At 46.8% G+C, this 14,326-nt stretch overlaps 1 protein-coding gene across 2 annotated transcripts in view; it reads left to right on the top strand.

Annotated features, from left to right (window-relative positions):
- LOC127003977 (uncharacterized) overlaps nucleotides 1-14,326 on the top strand; it is a 71,554-nt gene that overhangs the window by 32,813 nt on the left and 24,415 nt on the right. For both annotated transcript variants that reach the window (XM_050871057.1, XM_050871058.1), the window contains exons 6-8: nucleotides 182-3,707; nucleotides 4,224-6,508; nucleotides 7,678-7,737. In XM_050871057.1, the coding sequence (XP_050727014.1) occupies nucleotides 182-3,707; nucleotides 4,224-6,508; nucleotides 7,678-7,737 (5,871 nt within the window). The remainder of the gene's footprint in view (nucleotides 1-181; nucleotides 3,708-4,223; nucleotides 6,509-7,677; nucleotides 7,738-14,326) is intronic.

Here is a 14,326-nt window from a genome sequence, read left to right as displayed (position 1 = left end):
TGAAATACATATTTTTCTTCCTTTTCTGTGATGTAAGAATTTACACATGTTTAGTTTTCAGTATTGCTCTCCGTTCTGTATTAATATCCTGCATATAAATGACATAATTTGACTAATTTTGAGATGGTGCATAAATATTCATGTTTTTTATTATTTGTCCTCTATCCATTCCTATCCTTAGGCCGTTTGTACCAAAACGACAGTGTTCCCATGGCCACGGCAAACCTTGGCGGAGGCACACTGCAGGTAACCATCCCTCTCCCGGGCCCGCCGGAGCATATCAGGCGGGCAATCAGCAAGAGGAGGAAAGCAAGGAGGAAAAACCATGGAGAAAACCATGGAGAAAACCAAGGTGTAAGAAGTGGAGGGCATCGTGGGGGTCGTGTGAGAACAGGGAGTGGCAAGGCCCAGGAAGTGGGGCAAGGCACCGTGATAGTGGACCCAGCGGCGGGTGTATCCAGGAGTATACGAAGGGGGAAAACTAGCGATAAGGAAATGAGTGATAGCCGTAAGAGTGAAGGGAGGGGAGGGGCGGGCGGCATACGGACGCGAGGGAGAGGGAGGGGCGGGGCTCACGGGGGTCACAGTGTGAATACAGGGAATGAAAGTGAGAAAAGTGAGTCACAACATGTACAAATAGGGGCGCGACGTCCTGTCACTACGTCGACCACAAAAGCGGGAGTCGCAGGCGTTTCCAGGGATGCTGACCTCCGAGAGGTTCAAAGTTCTGGCGGTCCAGCTAAGACACCGCAGCATGGAGCGAGGAGGAAGAAAAAAAGAAGGTTTCGAGACCCAAACATGAATCCTAGAAACAGGAAAGTCACTCTCGGCAAACACATAAATAATTCGCTTGTTGCTGTACCTCAGAATGAGAGTGATATATCGGGTGCCGGGGGAAAAATATTTGTCGAGGGAAATGATGAAGACGCTGTGATCCAAACACAGGAGGAACGATCGGAGGATGGTTCCCATGGAGGGTCAATGAAGAGGGGAAGGAAAAACGAAGAAAATAGAAGAAGAGAAGGCAACGAAATGAGAGGAGAAAAGCACAAAACTCAGGAAGACAAAACTAATAGAGCCCATGTCGATCTTTCTAATAAAAAAAGACGAAACGGCCGTCGCAATGAAAAGAAAAGCGAAGGAAATAAAAGACGGGAGACGACGGAGGAGAGTAATAAGCGTGATGAAACAAACGCTGACATGGAGAACAACGAGAGTTCTCGTAACCCAACAGGAAACATAGAAACATATCGAGCCAGCCAAAGAGACACACTAGAACTGCAAACACAAAAGCCTGAAGACACAACCATCACCACACACAGCCCTGCAAGCAATTCACGAGAGCGTGTAGCAGCGGGAGGGTCGCGAGGCACCGGACCGAGAGTGACCCGACCACCCTCTAGATCGTACACACTTCGACCCCCACGAAGAAGGATACATCCCAGACGACACAGAAAAAGGAATCAAAAGAAGCCTACTCGAAGAAAAGGAGCCAGAAGTAATGATATTGTGACTCAGAATAGCCAACAAAATATAAGTGGCTTGTCAAGGGGGCAACAGGCACCCGCCACGCCACTCTTGCCTCCTCCACCACCTTCCAAAGAGCCGCCACTACCTACTAGGGGGCAAAAAGTTCATCCAGGATCTGTGAAGGATAATCTAGGATTCACCACAGTGAATCCCTCTCTCTCCACGGGCAGAGCAGCATACGATCATGAATACAGTCAAAGGCTGAACCTTACCAGTACTTTTCTTACGACACCTTCCTCGGAGAAACAAAGACATGAACAGCGACCACCACCTAACGAAACGAAAAGTGAAGTAGCTGTAATTCGACAAAGGAACACAGAAAACAGAGAAAGAGTTAAAGTGCGTGTTTCTGAAGCCTCACAAAACAGTACCGTTAGTGAAGTGATAAAAAGCTTTCCTCCAAACAAAGCAGTTGATGAAAGTGTCGCGAGTAGTCGTAGTGAGATCAATAAAAGAGGCGAGGAAGGCGGCGAGGGAGGCAGCGCGGGAGGGAGAGTGACGTCACACCCTGGGCGGGAAATAACTGAAAAAGGGACGAAAAATGGCCGTAATATGACAGCAGAAGTGAAACACGATACAAAGGAAACGAGAGGGACGACAGATGGAAAATATATAAGAAGAAGGAGGAGGAGGAGGAGGAGGAGGAGAAGGAATAGGAAAGAGAGATTTTTTCTCAGAAATGAAAGAAGACAAAGAGTCATGAGTTTACAAGCAAAGAGGTTAGAAGAACAGAGAAATTTAATGAACGACAGAGAAAATGTGACACAAAAAGCCTCATCCTCTTCAGCAAGACTCTCTGACTTCCAAAATGAGGATGGGATTCATCTCAACAAGACTGGCAGTGTCGAAGACTCGGTCGTGAGGGGAACAGATGGAAATGTGACGGCCAGCCCCTTGGCAGGTTCGGGGAAAACAGAAGAATCCTCGGCGCCTGACATAAATGGTAGCAGTCGAAATAATAACAGCCGCCGCCAGGACGCAACTAGAATATCACGACGAGCAGATCCACCCGTCAGCGGCAGCCGGGCCACGGCGAGGCCGGGCGTCACTGCGTCAGGGACAGAAGGAAGGAAAAAACAATTTCTGTCCATCTCAAGGCGAAACGGAAAGCGTCAAGTTAAGAGATATGTCGGCACACACACCGAGCCTGACGTCTCTTTGAGAGATGGGACGATACATGTTTCCGCCTCCGACGCAGAAAACCAAAGCCAAGATAAACATCAATGGTACGATGCAGAGATCTTCCAAAAGGGCCAGACGCAAATGCAACATCACCCACGTCATTACCATTTTCGTCGCCGTCGTCATCATCGTCGTCATCACCATCGCTATCAGAGTGAGGGGAACGACAGAGTGAGATCATTAGAAGGCAGGAATAATGCATATTACGGCCTCACTCAACTCTTACTTCCTGGTGAGAAAAGAAAGTCAGCCAAGCGGAGAAAAAACGATCAAAGAAACAGAAGAGAATTAGCCGACCCTTTTCTTGCCACGGGTGACTGGAGAGAAACTTTACGAAGAAGTTATTTTGGAACGCTATTTTGGGGGCTAAACAATCGAGAGAGGTGGCAGCGTCTGAAGCCACGAGCAGACCCCAAAAAGTCGTTAAAAAGTGAAGCCGAGGACTTTGGATTTAATGTTGGATCCGAGAAGGCAGCAACTCCACCACCGGGAAACAAAATTAGAGGAAGTTCAGGCAAAGAATCACAAAAGTCATCTCGTTTTTTAAGGCGACGGAGAAGCGTCAGCAAATTTGCTCAGGAGACAAAAGCAAAAATGAAGACCAAAAGGCAAAATCTGCGAGCAGCCCTGAGTCAGCGGTGCGGAAGGACTGGCGCGGGATTATTAAGGTCATGTGGGGAACCGGAGATGAACTGCAGGCCAGGTAAGGGAGACCCGCGCCAAGCGGAGATGGTCCACGGAAGCTGTGATGGTTTTGGCCTTGACGCTAACCAGAGTTCCACGGCTGAACAGGAACCTTCCTCCGGGAAAGACCGAGGCCCAATGAGCTACGTGGAGCAGGACGAGGACACGGCACTTGTCATGGTCAGCGACGCCGGTAAGGATGACGGTGGCTCCTTCCAGCGGAGGAGGCGAGAACTTGGAAATCTCTCCGGAACGCCCAACGTCACGTACCGCTGCTCGCCCTCCCACAAATACTGGCTCTTCGCCTCCAGGTGGGTGCGACCACGCCCCGAGGGTGAGTGGACGAGATGGGATTTATGTTGTCGGTGTTTTGGCCAAGAAAGTATTACCGCTCCTGATTCAATTTTGTAAAGTTATTTCCTGGTGACGATAAGCTATTTCCAAAATATTTTTTCAGCAATTTAAAAAATACTAAATACTTTTACAATACTTTGTTAAGCTCAAGGTAAAACAGCGTATAGGGCATGCGACGCTGATCAGAGAGGAGCTGGAGAAGGCCTAATGTGGTAATTATGTTTGTTCATTTCCTAATTACAACGACTAACCCCATCAATTATGTTAACTATAGCCAATTCAGCCCTCCCTAACGTTGTTCAGCACACCGTCTTGTAGAACACGGACAGGAGCCGCTTCGAGTGCGAAGTTCTTTCCATATTTGTAATAAAAATATTGATTCTTATTTGGTTGTGTGAAATTACTATATATCAGGTTCGCATTCTACCCTTGATCTGTATTGATCCACTAAGGCGCCAACCCTTCTCTTGCAGCATACCCATGGGTCTCTACCCTCTTCGAGTGAAGATCCTGCAGAGTGGGAACATAACGCGCCTCGCTCCCACCCCAGATGAGGAGGAGACTCTGGAGCCCCACGATATAACGCGCGAGGCGGCCCCAACTACTCTGGCCCCGCCTTCCCCGGCCACGCCGCACCACCGGTCAGACATCCCGCCAGAGGAAGAGTACACTGGCATGAACGAGCTCGAAAGCCCCGACACGTACTCAGGAATCCTTCCGACTTCCACCTCCACTCCATCAGGCCGTCCAACACCTCCTGTTTCGTCTTCTGTCCCTTCCACCACTCCTTCACTGCCTGTGCCTCCCCGGCCACCCTACACCACCGTGAGGGTGACAAACAAGTGGGTGGAGGAGACGCTGGCTAAAGTGAAGACAGTTGTAGATTCCATCCTGAAGTCCATCGGGTCAGCGAGGAGCAACTTGGATGACAAGAGCAGCAACAAGAAGGCTCCTGACCGGGACAGGGCAAATAGAGGTGGGGAAGGGGATGGGAGAGAACCCATAATGGAAAGAAGTAAAGGAGCTGAGGGAGGACACAAAGAAGGCGAAGGAAGGAATAATGAAAACGAAAAAAGAGAAAGGGGGAAAAAAAGATATAATGAAGAACAAGTAAGAGGAAGACGAGCAAGAGAAAGAGGGACAAAAAGAAAGGGAATCGAAATAAGAAAGCTCGACAAAAAGAGGTCTCGCGAAAGAAAGAGGAACGGGAAGAGCAAGGGAAACAGAAGGCGAACAAAGAGAAGAGCAAGCCAGATCACTTCGGAAAGTTCGGCAGATCAGAAAACGTACGGCAGAGAGGGAGAGAGGAACGGTCGAGGAGAAAACACCGAGAGTGCACGGAATGAACACAACGACAGAGAGAGAAGGAAGCACCACACAAGGAAGAGAAGTGGTGTGATAAGCACAGCGGAAAACAAAAGTTTCCCTAATGTTGATAGGAAAAGGAAGAAATCTGACACCTCGAACAATAAATTAAAGCAAGAATCGAGCAGAGTTTCCGGGGCCTGGGAGGACAATCTCAGTGTTGCCACTCCTACACCAGCAAAGCTAGGTTTCGAGGGGTCTCTTGATGAGAAAGGAAACGTCCCAGGTGCCTGGGCGGGGAGAGAAAGAGGTGGAAGAGGAAGAACAGGAAAGGGAAAAATTTCCGCCATATACAGTAAGGGATTCAGGGAGGGTGATGGTCTTTCTGTTCCTTTGTCTGCAGCGTCTCGAGAAGACGGTGTTGCCGGGCGGCGTGGCGGTCGCCGTGTAAGAGACAGTGATAGTGTTCGCAGCACTGGAGGTTCAAAGGACTTTACTAATGATAACGTATTTACTCCGAAACGTCTACTTGATAGTGAGGAAGTGAGGGTCGGTTCACGAGAGAAATTTTTACCCATGGACAATAATGTATCCTCAGGTAATGAGAATGGGAGTTTAGGAACGTCTGGTGCTTTTTCAACGAAAATCTCGGCTAATGTCGACTCAGGTAAAAACGGTAATGAGACAAGTAGTGGCAACGGCGCCCCGGCCCCCAAGCAGACCATATCCTCAGTGACGGACCTGCTCTTCACTGTCCCCAACGAGAGGGTCATCAGGCCCGCGCAGAACAGCCAAGTGCAGAGTGAAATTAAGTCAACTGAAAAGCTCATCCGGACGTCTCTTGAAGACCTCTTGTTCCGTGTCCCTCCTGTCGACAGCAGGCATGCCCAGGAGGAAGGCCCCGACTTGAAAACAGGGGAAGCAGAGCTGCCGGACAGAATCACGACTACCACGCCGGTCACGACCGCTTTGCCACGAGAACTGATAAGCCCCGACGACACTGTAACCCCGAGTGTCGACACGGATACTAGAATAGTCACTGATAGAAAACCTGCTTACCGAGAGGGACTCAAAAAGAGGAGGAGACAAGGAGCGGCCACTAGGGGAGAGTTGCCGCATGATACAGTTTACCAAAGAAAGAACGATACAGAAAAGAGAACGAAAGAAACAAGCAGTATAGAAAATGAAGAGGAGACAGAGGAGAAGAGTCAAGAGGAGGCAGGTGATCTAATACTTCGTACGGCGTGTCTGCCTGTTGGTTCCATAGGCCGCTTCAAAGTGGAGGGCGTGACCTACCTAGTGACCGGCATGGGGGCTGGGGCAGGGGCCGAAGACTGTTGGAGGGAGGTCACCAATGTGGTCAACAGACACATCAGACTCCCAGCCCTCAACCACACCACCCTCCTGGCCACCACCGCCTTCTACTTCGTGGCAGCCAGCGCTAACTTAATTGGTGAGTTGAAATTGCCACTTATTAGAAGGGGACAGAAGTTAGGAGACGAAGGCAGAAATAGGTTGGCTAGCAGAGTAGATATAACAAACTGCAAAACACGTAAGCTGCTGGAAAAGCCTGAAGTGAGAGTTTTACTGGGAATCAAGAAAAACGGAGATTGGAATTTATAGAAAAAACGAACCAGGAATTCTTTTGGAGGATTGCGCGGGTAAGAAAAAAGGGCGGCTATACACGATTGCATGAGAGGAGGCGGGAAAATAAGAGAGAGAGAGAGAGAGAGAGAGAGAGAGAGAGAGAGAGAGAGAGAGAGAGAGAGAGAGAGAGAGAGAGAGAGAGAGAGAGAGAGAGAGAGAGAGAGAGAGAGAGAGACAGAGACAGACACCACAGAGACAGACACAGACACAGACAGATACAGAGACAAAGACAGAGACAGACACCACAGAGACAGACACAGACACAGACAGATACAGAGACAAAGACAGAGACAGACACCACAGAGACAGACACAGACACAGACAGATACAGAGACAAAGACAGAGACAGACATCACAGAGACAGACACAAACACAGACACTGAGACAGACACAGACACAGACACAGACAGATACAGAGACAAAGACAGAGACAGACACCACAGAGACAGACACAGACACAGAGACAGAGACAGAGACAAAGACAGAGACAGACACAGACACAGACACAGACAGAGACAGAGACAGAGACAAAGACAGAGACAGACACCACAGACACAGAGACAGAGACAGAGACAAAGACAGAGACAGACACAGACACAGACACACACACACAGACACACACACAGACACAGAGAGAGAGAGAGAGAGAGAGAGAGAGAGAGAGAGAGAGAGAGAGAGAGAGAGAGAGAGAGAGAGAGAGAGAGAGAGAGAGAGAGAGAGAGAGAGAGAGAGAGAGAGAGAGAGAGAGAGAGAGAGAGAGAGAGAGAGAGAGAGAGAGAGAGAGAGAGAGAGAGAGAGAGAGAGAGAGAGAGAGAGAGAGAGAGAGAGAGAGAGAGAGAGAGAGAGAGAGAGAGAGAGAGAGAGAGAGAGAGAGAGAGAGAGAGAGAGAGAGAGAGAGAGAGAGAGAGAGAGAGAGAGAGAGAGAGAGAGAGAGATGTAGCTTTCTTACCAAATCTCCTTTTTTCTTCCCCACAGAGCCGGAGATGACCTACGGCTTCGTCAGGGTGGAGCAGTTCCGGCTGGCGGCCAACGTTAGTAAGTACATCTCTTTTGGGAGGCTGCGGTCAAGGCCTTACCTGCCCTTCCCTCGACTTTATCTTCCGACCAGGAATTCTTCCCTCCCTTCTGTTTTCTCCTACTAATAGTAATTCGGTTGTTATTTCTTCACCTCATCACATGAACCGTATTCAACCCCACCAGTTCCATATTTGACACAGAAGGTTTGTAAGCTCCCAAGCCAAGTATTTAAGTTAACGAAAATATATCGTGTAGTGTTTGGTTTTTATACAGGAGCTAAAATAAAATTGAAGAAACTATATAGGAATTATCTTGTAATATCGGGTACCAAGTAGAAAACCTGACCTTTATGAAGACTAGCTCGGCTTGGTTGCTTGCAAAGACACTGCCTCTACCACTCCTGCCTCTGTCATTGTATTTCTGCCTACCATATCCACCGCTACCTTTGCCACCTGCAGTCTCACCATCATCACCAGCGAGGCCATACAACCGTTCCTACCACCTCGCTCAGCTCCCCTCACCTTTCCATATATCACCATCCCCACCACTAATTTCGTTTGGCATGTCAGAAATCGTAGTCGTATCATCGCTAATTACTTCATATTTTAGCTCTGTTACCTCTGCCAATAAAGCTTTTCTCCTTCCATTACCGGGAGAAACAATGAAATTTTGGTATAGTGTTTTATGAGAACCGAATCAGCCGCCGACACCACCACCACCACCCTCTCTGCCTTCCCACCCTATACCCACACCATCCTAACCCTTCACCATCACCATCACCATCTATAGCCACATCACAACCATTACTCGCAGCACACGCATGGCCTTCACAACTTAGCTCCACCACCATCCTTATCCATCACCGCCTCCATCACCCCCACCATCACCACCCGTCACCAATACTATACAGATCCATCACCACAGCTCACTCATCGCCGCCTCCTATCACTCATCTTTACCACAGCCACTGACGTTGTTCACCGCCACCATCACCACCACCCGTCACCATCACAACCACCACCACCCATCAACCACCATCATCAATACCATCATTACTTTCATCACCACCATCTCATCAGCCACGACCACTCATCACCACCACTCATCACCATCATACTCATCACCATAGGCACCACCGCCACCGCCCCATACAATCGCCACCACCATTAGCATTGCAGGTAATAGAGGAAGTAACACCATTGCACGCGCCAGCCAGGTCGGAAGGGGAAATTTAGTGGCTGTCAGTGGAAATGTTCGTGAGTTACGGTCGCAGTTCAACGTTTATGCCTGCCGGACCGTAAATTCGCGCCATTACGTTCGTGCCGCCGCCAGTAACGCATGCGGTCTGTCAGATATCAGCCTTTTTTTATCGTGATCATCTTTTAAAAGTGGGTCATTTGTCTGATTTAGTACAGGAATTATCATCATTTGTTACGCGAAAAATGGTCATAGATTTTCTTTTTATTCTTTCGATGGACATTATTATTTGAAACGTTATGCTAATTAATACATGGTTCTAATTGCATTAATGAAGGGTGTGAGAGCAGGTATTGTCGTACACTATCTAGACACACACACACACACACACACACACACACACACACACACACACACACACACACACACACATATTACTATTCAAATTAATTTAAGACATTTTATATGCACTAACTTCCTGCCCTCGCCTTGTCTCGTCTTATTGCTACTTAAATTGTAAGAAAAGTGTCGCCGCTGTGCACGGGACGGGACCGACGCGGCTTCAGGTGACTTGCTGTTGCTGTTGTTTCTCTGCCGCTCTCCGAACTCCACCCTTCCTCCTTCAACCCTCCTCAACCTTCAACTCTACCCTCCCCCTCTTTCCTATCTAGCAGACGATTGTGATGCTTTGCTTTGTTTTGCTGCACACCGCTGCCACCAGTGTAATCTACGAGGGAAATGCTCACTGTCATCTACACAGCCTCCATTACAATATATGAAGGCACTATCAGACAATCCATTAAAATGAATCTGTCTATCTGTCTATCTATCTATCCATCACTCAAACAATATCAGCAGTTCTAACACCGCCACCACCACAGCCACGATGACAATACGCTCAAAGGTCGTCACAGATCACCGCATTCAAGAGCATTGCTGCCAACACCACGAGTACAAAACCTGTTACTCTCAAAACCATGCATATCAAACACAAGGCAACGCCAGCACCACCAACACCACTATAAAGAACAAAAACACGGAAATACCTCATTCAGCACCCCAGAAACACCATAAAGCATCCATGGCAGACACACCATTAGGCAGCACCATCACCACCAGTGCGAAACGTAACACTATCACCATTCATCCACCATCGCCAGCACTACCTGCACCACCGCCAATAACAATAAAAAACAACATCCTGGCCCACCTGAGAGGCAAACAGCACCACTACAGACAACAGACAGACACATCAACAACACCGCACCGAAATCACCGCTACATCCATCCACCAAAACGTTCACTAACACAGCGGAACACTCGATAGGAGAGACAGCGTTACTATGTCACCTCAGGACGGACGGACGGACGAGCTGACAGATTAACAGACGGATGGACTTGTATGTGAAGCTGATGGAACGGGTGGGAGCGTTCAGCCGTAACCTTGCGTGTGCTCTGTCTGGTGGTGAAGTCTGGCGTAGCATTTGAAAGCACTCTGATTATTTTACTACTACTACTACTACTACTACTACTACTACTACTGCTACTACTACTGCTAATACTACTACTACTGCTACTACTACTAAAACTCTTGGCTGGCACTACCTATCACTATCATCCCCACCACTGTCACCATACACATCATTCCTTCTTCTGGGTTCTTCATACACGAGTATAGTGAGTGTGTGGGGACGCCGTGGTGACTTCTGGTACACTAGGCATCAAGGAAGGAGGGGGTCAGCGCCCTTGAGGGTCGATACCTAAAGCCATCACATAACCCGGCTAAGGCATTGAGAGTTTTCGTTTGAGTGACGCGAGTGGTAATTCAGTTTCACGTTGATGTTCGTCCGTATCGGCAATAACAACTTCAAAGGGGTGAAGCACGCCTGTAAACACACTCACACACACACACACACACACACACACACACACACACACACACACACACACACGCACACGCTCATACGCACACGCACACGCACATTAGTCTTTGAGCCATCGTGCGGGTGTGCAGTTGAGTGAGTGATGTCCTTTTCTCTGTGGAATATCTTCACTAACTCGATCCGTAGATCCATGGATGTATTTCATACCAGTTGTTATGTTCGTAAAGTATTCCTCCTTATATAAACATCGTATAAATTCTTATAGTATGTATAATTTACTCTTGGCTCGGGTAAAATTGAGTCTATGGTCAATGTGTAATAACTGTAATCATAAGTATGGTGCAACACAATACTTTTTTCTCATATTCGTTGTAAAGTGCCCAGTCAGCTCAGTAAATCAACACAGCACTGATACAGTAGTGTCTCACTTCGACTGCTCCATTTGTGTTTGTAGGCATAAAGGCTGCTGACCTCGGTGCCGTGCACTTAATATTAATTTTCATAATATATTATTTTATGTTTGACGCTGAATTATTCATGTAAATGAAAATGGCAAATATGAATATGTAATAGTTATAGGTTGGAGATTATTTGTAGATACGCTACTGGGTTACTTTAGGAAGATTTGATGGTTATTTTCCTTGTAAAACTTTAGACAGACTTCATAATTGGTGTCTTTACTATTAATTGTGATATTAATAGAACTTTGGGTCACCCAACTTCACTGAGTAAAGCTGTCCCTTATATTTCCTCCCCTCCCTCATAAAACTTGTGTTGGAAGAAAGTCATATTAATGTTGCATGCCATCGACTTCCACAGCCTTTGATTATATTTATGTTTCTGTTTGTCCGGATGTGAACTTTACTAGGTCTACGAATATGTAATTTTTTTAACCATTAATTTCTAGTTACCTAAAAGCAAAGTGCTAAGAATGTGTTTCCTCTATGAATGATTCGTGCAAAATACGCCAGGCCCTATATATAGTCTCTGAGACCGAACTCTCTCCAGGCCACTCTTTTCTACCTACTTTTCTAGGAACAGAGCTTAGCGGGCTTTTTTTTTTTTTCCTGTGAGCTGCTTCCTTTACTGTAGAAAATAATGTGCCGCAAAGTCATTCGGATAGGGTGTGCCTAGCCCAGCCCTGATTCACTACCACGTCAATAGTTGTGTTCTTGGTAAGATTCTAATTTTCTCCCTTTGTGTACGCCAGAGTCACGTCCCTCCGGCCCCTGCGCTCTACCCCACTTTCCTGAAATTGCGTTCAAGCATGAAATTCCTCAATTAGCTGAAGTGTTCCTTAATTTACCAGGGCATTACGCCGGGAACCCCCTCCAGGAGCACCATTATTACCGGGAAGCTTTATATATTTATACTATTGACTACAAGGACGCTGGCAAGTTATTACCAAGGCCCCTGTTTCATTAAATAATATCGTGTTTTTGGCCTTGAGCCTCGGTGGAAAAAAACTCTGTTGTTCTTTTTGTGTTGGGCGTATTCGCGGCACTATTAAGCCACCATTGGTGTGGTATTATAATACTCCTCCATTAAAGCCTTTGGTACATGTTACTTGTTATACCGTTCCATAATTTAGTTTGTCAAAAAGAATCAGAAAAAAAACGTTAGAATAAGAAATCTAGAGTAACAGAAAAAAAATCCATTACATTTCTCTGCTAATTTAATTGTACAGACGTGTAATGAAAAAGAAGGAAGACCATTTGAGTAGAAGAGTTATGAACATGAAATAAAGGTCAAAGAATAAAGGAACAGAGAAACAAAGAAGATATGCAAGAGCGCTGACGGGGGGCGGCGCAGGGAAGAGAGAACCGAGCATATTACTCTGAAACGGCGAAATAAGGGGAGCTTCCAAGACTAATCATGTTGCCTTGTCAGTATGCTGCGTACCTTCGTTGCTATGTAACAATACGCGCACGTGATCCATTATTGCCTCATTAGTGCTGCCAATCTGCTATAAGCTTCTTCCCCATCACTAAGCCCTTAGTGTTGTGTTATTGAATCCTGGAATCCTGTTGTCTAGTAGATCCTCTTAGCTAAGTCACATGACACCCACCCACTTGTCGCCCGATACCCTCTCAATGCTGCGACTCTCCCACAAGCTTCTTTTCCATTATCTCTTTTTATCATGTCACCTTCCTCCCTCGTTTTCTAAGGCTGCTACATGTACATATTTGTTATCCAGTGAGCCTGTATTGATGGATGAGGCTCCGTAAGATATGTGCGCCAACTTCTACGCACCAATCCAATCAGTATTCATATCAACAGGAAAACAAGTACGTAGGAAATTTTAGTGAAAATATACACTGAACAACATATTGTACTTGGACAACCATTAATTCTAACACCATCCCATTATTCGAGTTTCTTTTCTTGACATTCACGTAACATTGACGCCGTGAAGGCTGGCTGCTGCGAGTCACCTCTTTCCCCTGAACGAGTAGCTGGTAATATGGACCACTTTTTTTCTGGCGAAAACATCGATTTTAAAGGGAAAAATTTCATCAACAACCGTCATAAGTATTGGTAAATTTTATCCTCTTAACACATTCAGTTATAGTGAGAAAAACTAAATCATTCATACTCTGCAGCTTTTTTATTTAAGAAGATCCAAAAGAGTGGGTCGTAGAAAGTGGGGTGGTAATGCGAGACACGTGGGGTGGTAATATGAAAAAGGTAAAGTAAAGTTGAGGGCATACGCTGTAGCAGCGCGTGGCCTCGGTGCTCATCTCCGTAACATTGGCCCTTGAGCCTGTGGTGGGAAGGAGCCCATTACCCCGGGACACAGGGCCAGTGTGACATCCGGGTTACCACAGTTTACCTTCCCCAGGTTTCCCCAGGTACCCATTTATCGACCAGCCAGAGAGGGAGGATGAACAGCTGGGTGAGCTGCACGCCGACTGCCCGGGCCGGGAGTAGAAGCCAGTCATGCTGACCACTAGACCACAGAGGCGTATAAATATGAAACAATCTATAAAAAAACAAAATAATATATTCCTCTTTGTGAATACATAAATAAAACTTTTACAGTGAAAAGGAAAGTTTAAGAAAAGAGGTCAAAAACGGAAAAAATCAGTTTCACAGCGACTAGGCTACACGAGACATGAGCCCGTTCCCGGCAGCGTATTTCCTTTCTGTGTCACATTTTTGCACAGCTCTCCTCCGCCCCGCCCTGCTCGAGGCCTTTCCGCCAGTCACACAGCAGAACCCCGTATGGGATGCCAAGTTCCACTTCCCGTAAAATTGGTTATGTTTATCTGTGTTTTCCATGCATAAATAGGTCGAAGATACATATCATGCGGACGTATTTTTGCAAATATTTCTCACTTGAATTTCATTGACTTTGATAAAATCCAGTCAGTGAAGAAACAGAACGGCCAGATTGGTGTATTGACATAGTCACTTGAGAGAGAGAGAGAGAGAGAGAGAGAGAGAGAGAGAGAGAGAGAGAGAGAGAGAGAGAGAGTGAGAGTGAGAGTGAGTGAGTGAGTGAGTGAGTGAGTGTGTGTGTGTGT

This window comes from Eriocheir sinensis, chromosome 27, assembly GCF_024679095.1.
Source record: "Eriocheir sinensis breed Jianghai 21 chromosome 27, ASM2467909v1, whole genome shotgun sequence".
Lineage (NCBI taxonomy): Eukaryota > Metazoa > Arthropoda > Malacostraca > Decapoda > Varunidae > Eriocheir > Eriocheir sinensis.
Note: the sequence above shows the minus strand (reverse complement) of the source record. Positions and strands in the feature narration are given on the sequence as shown.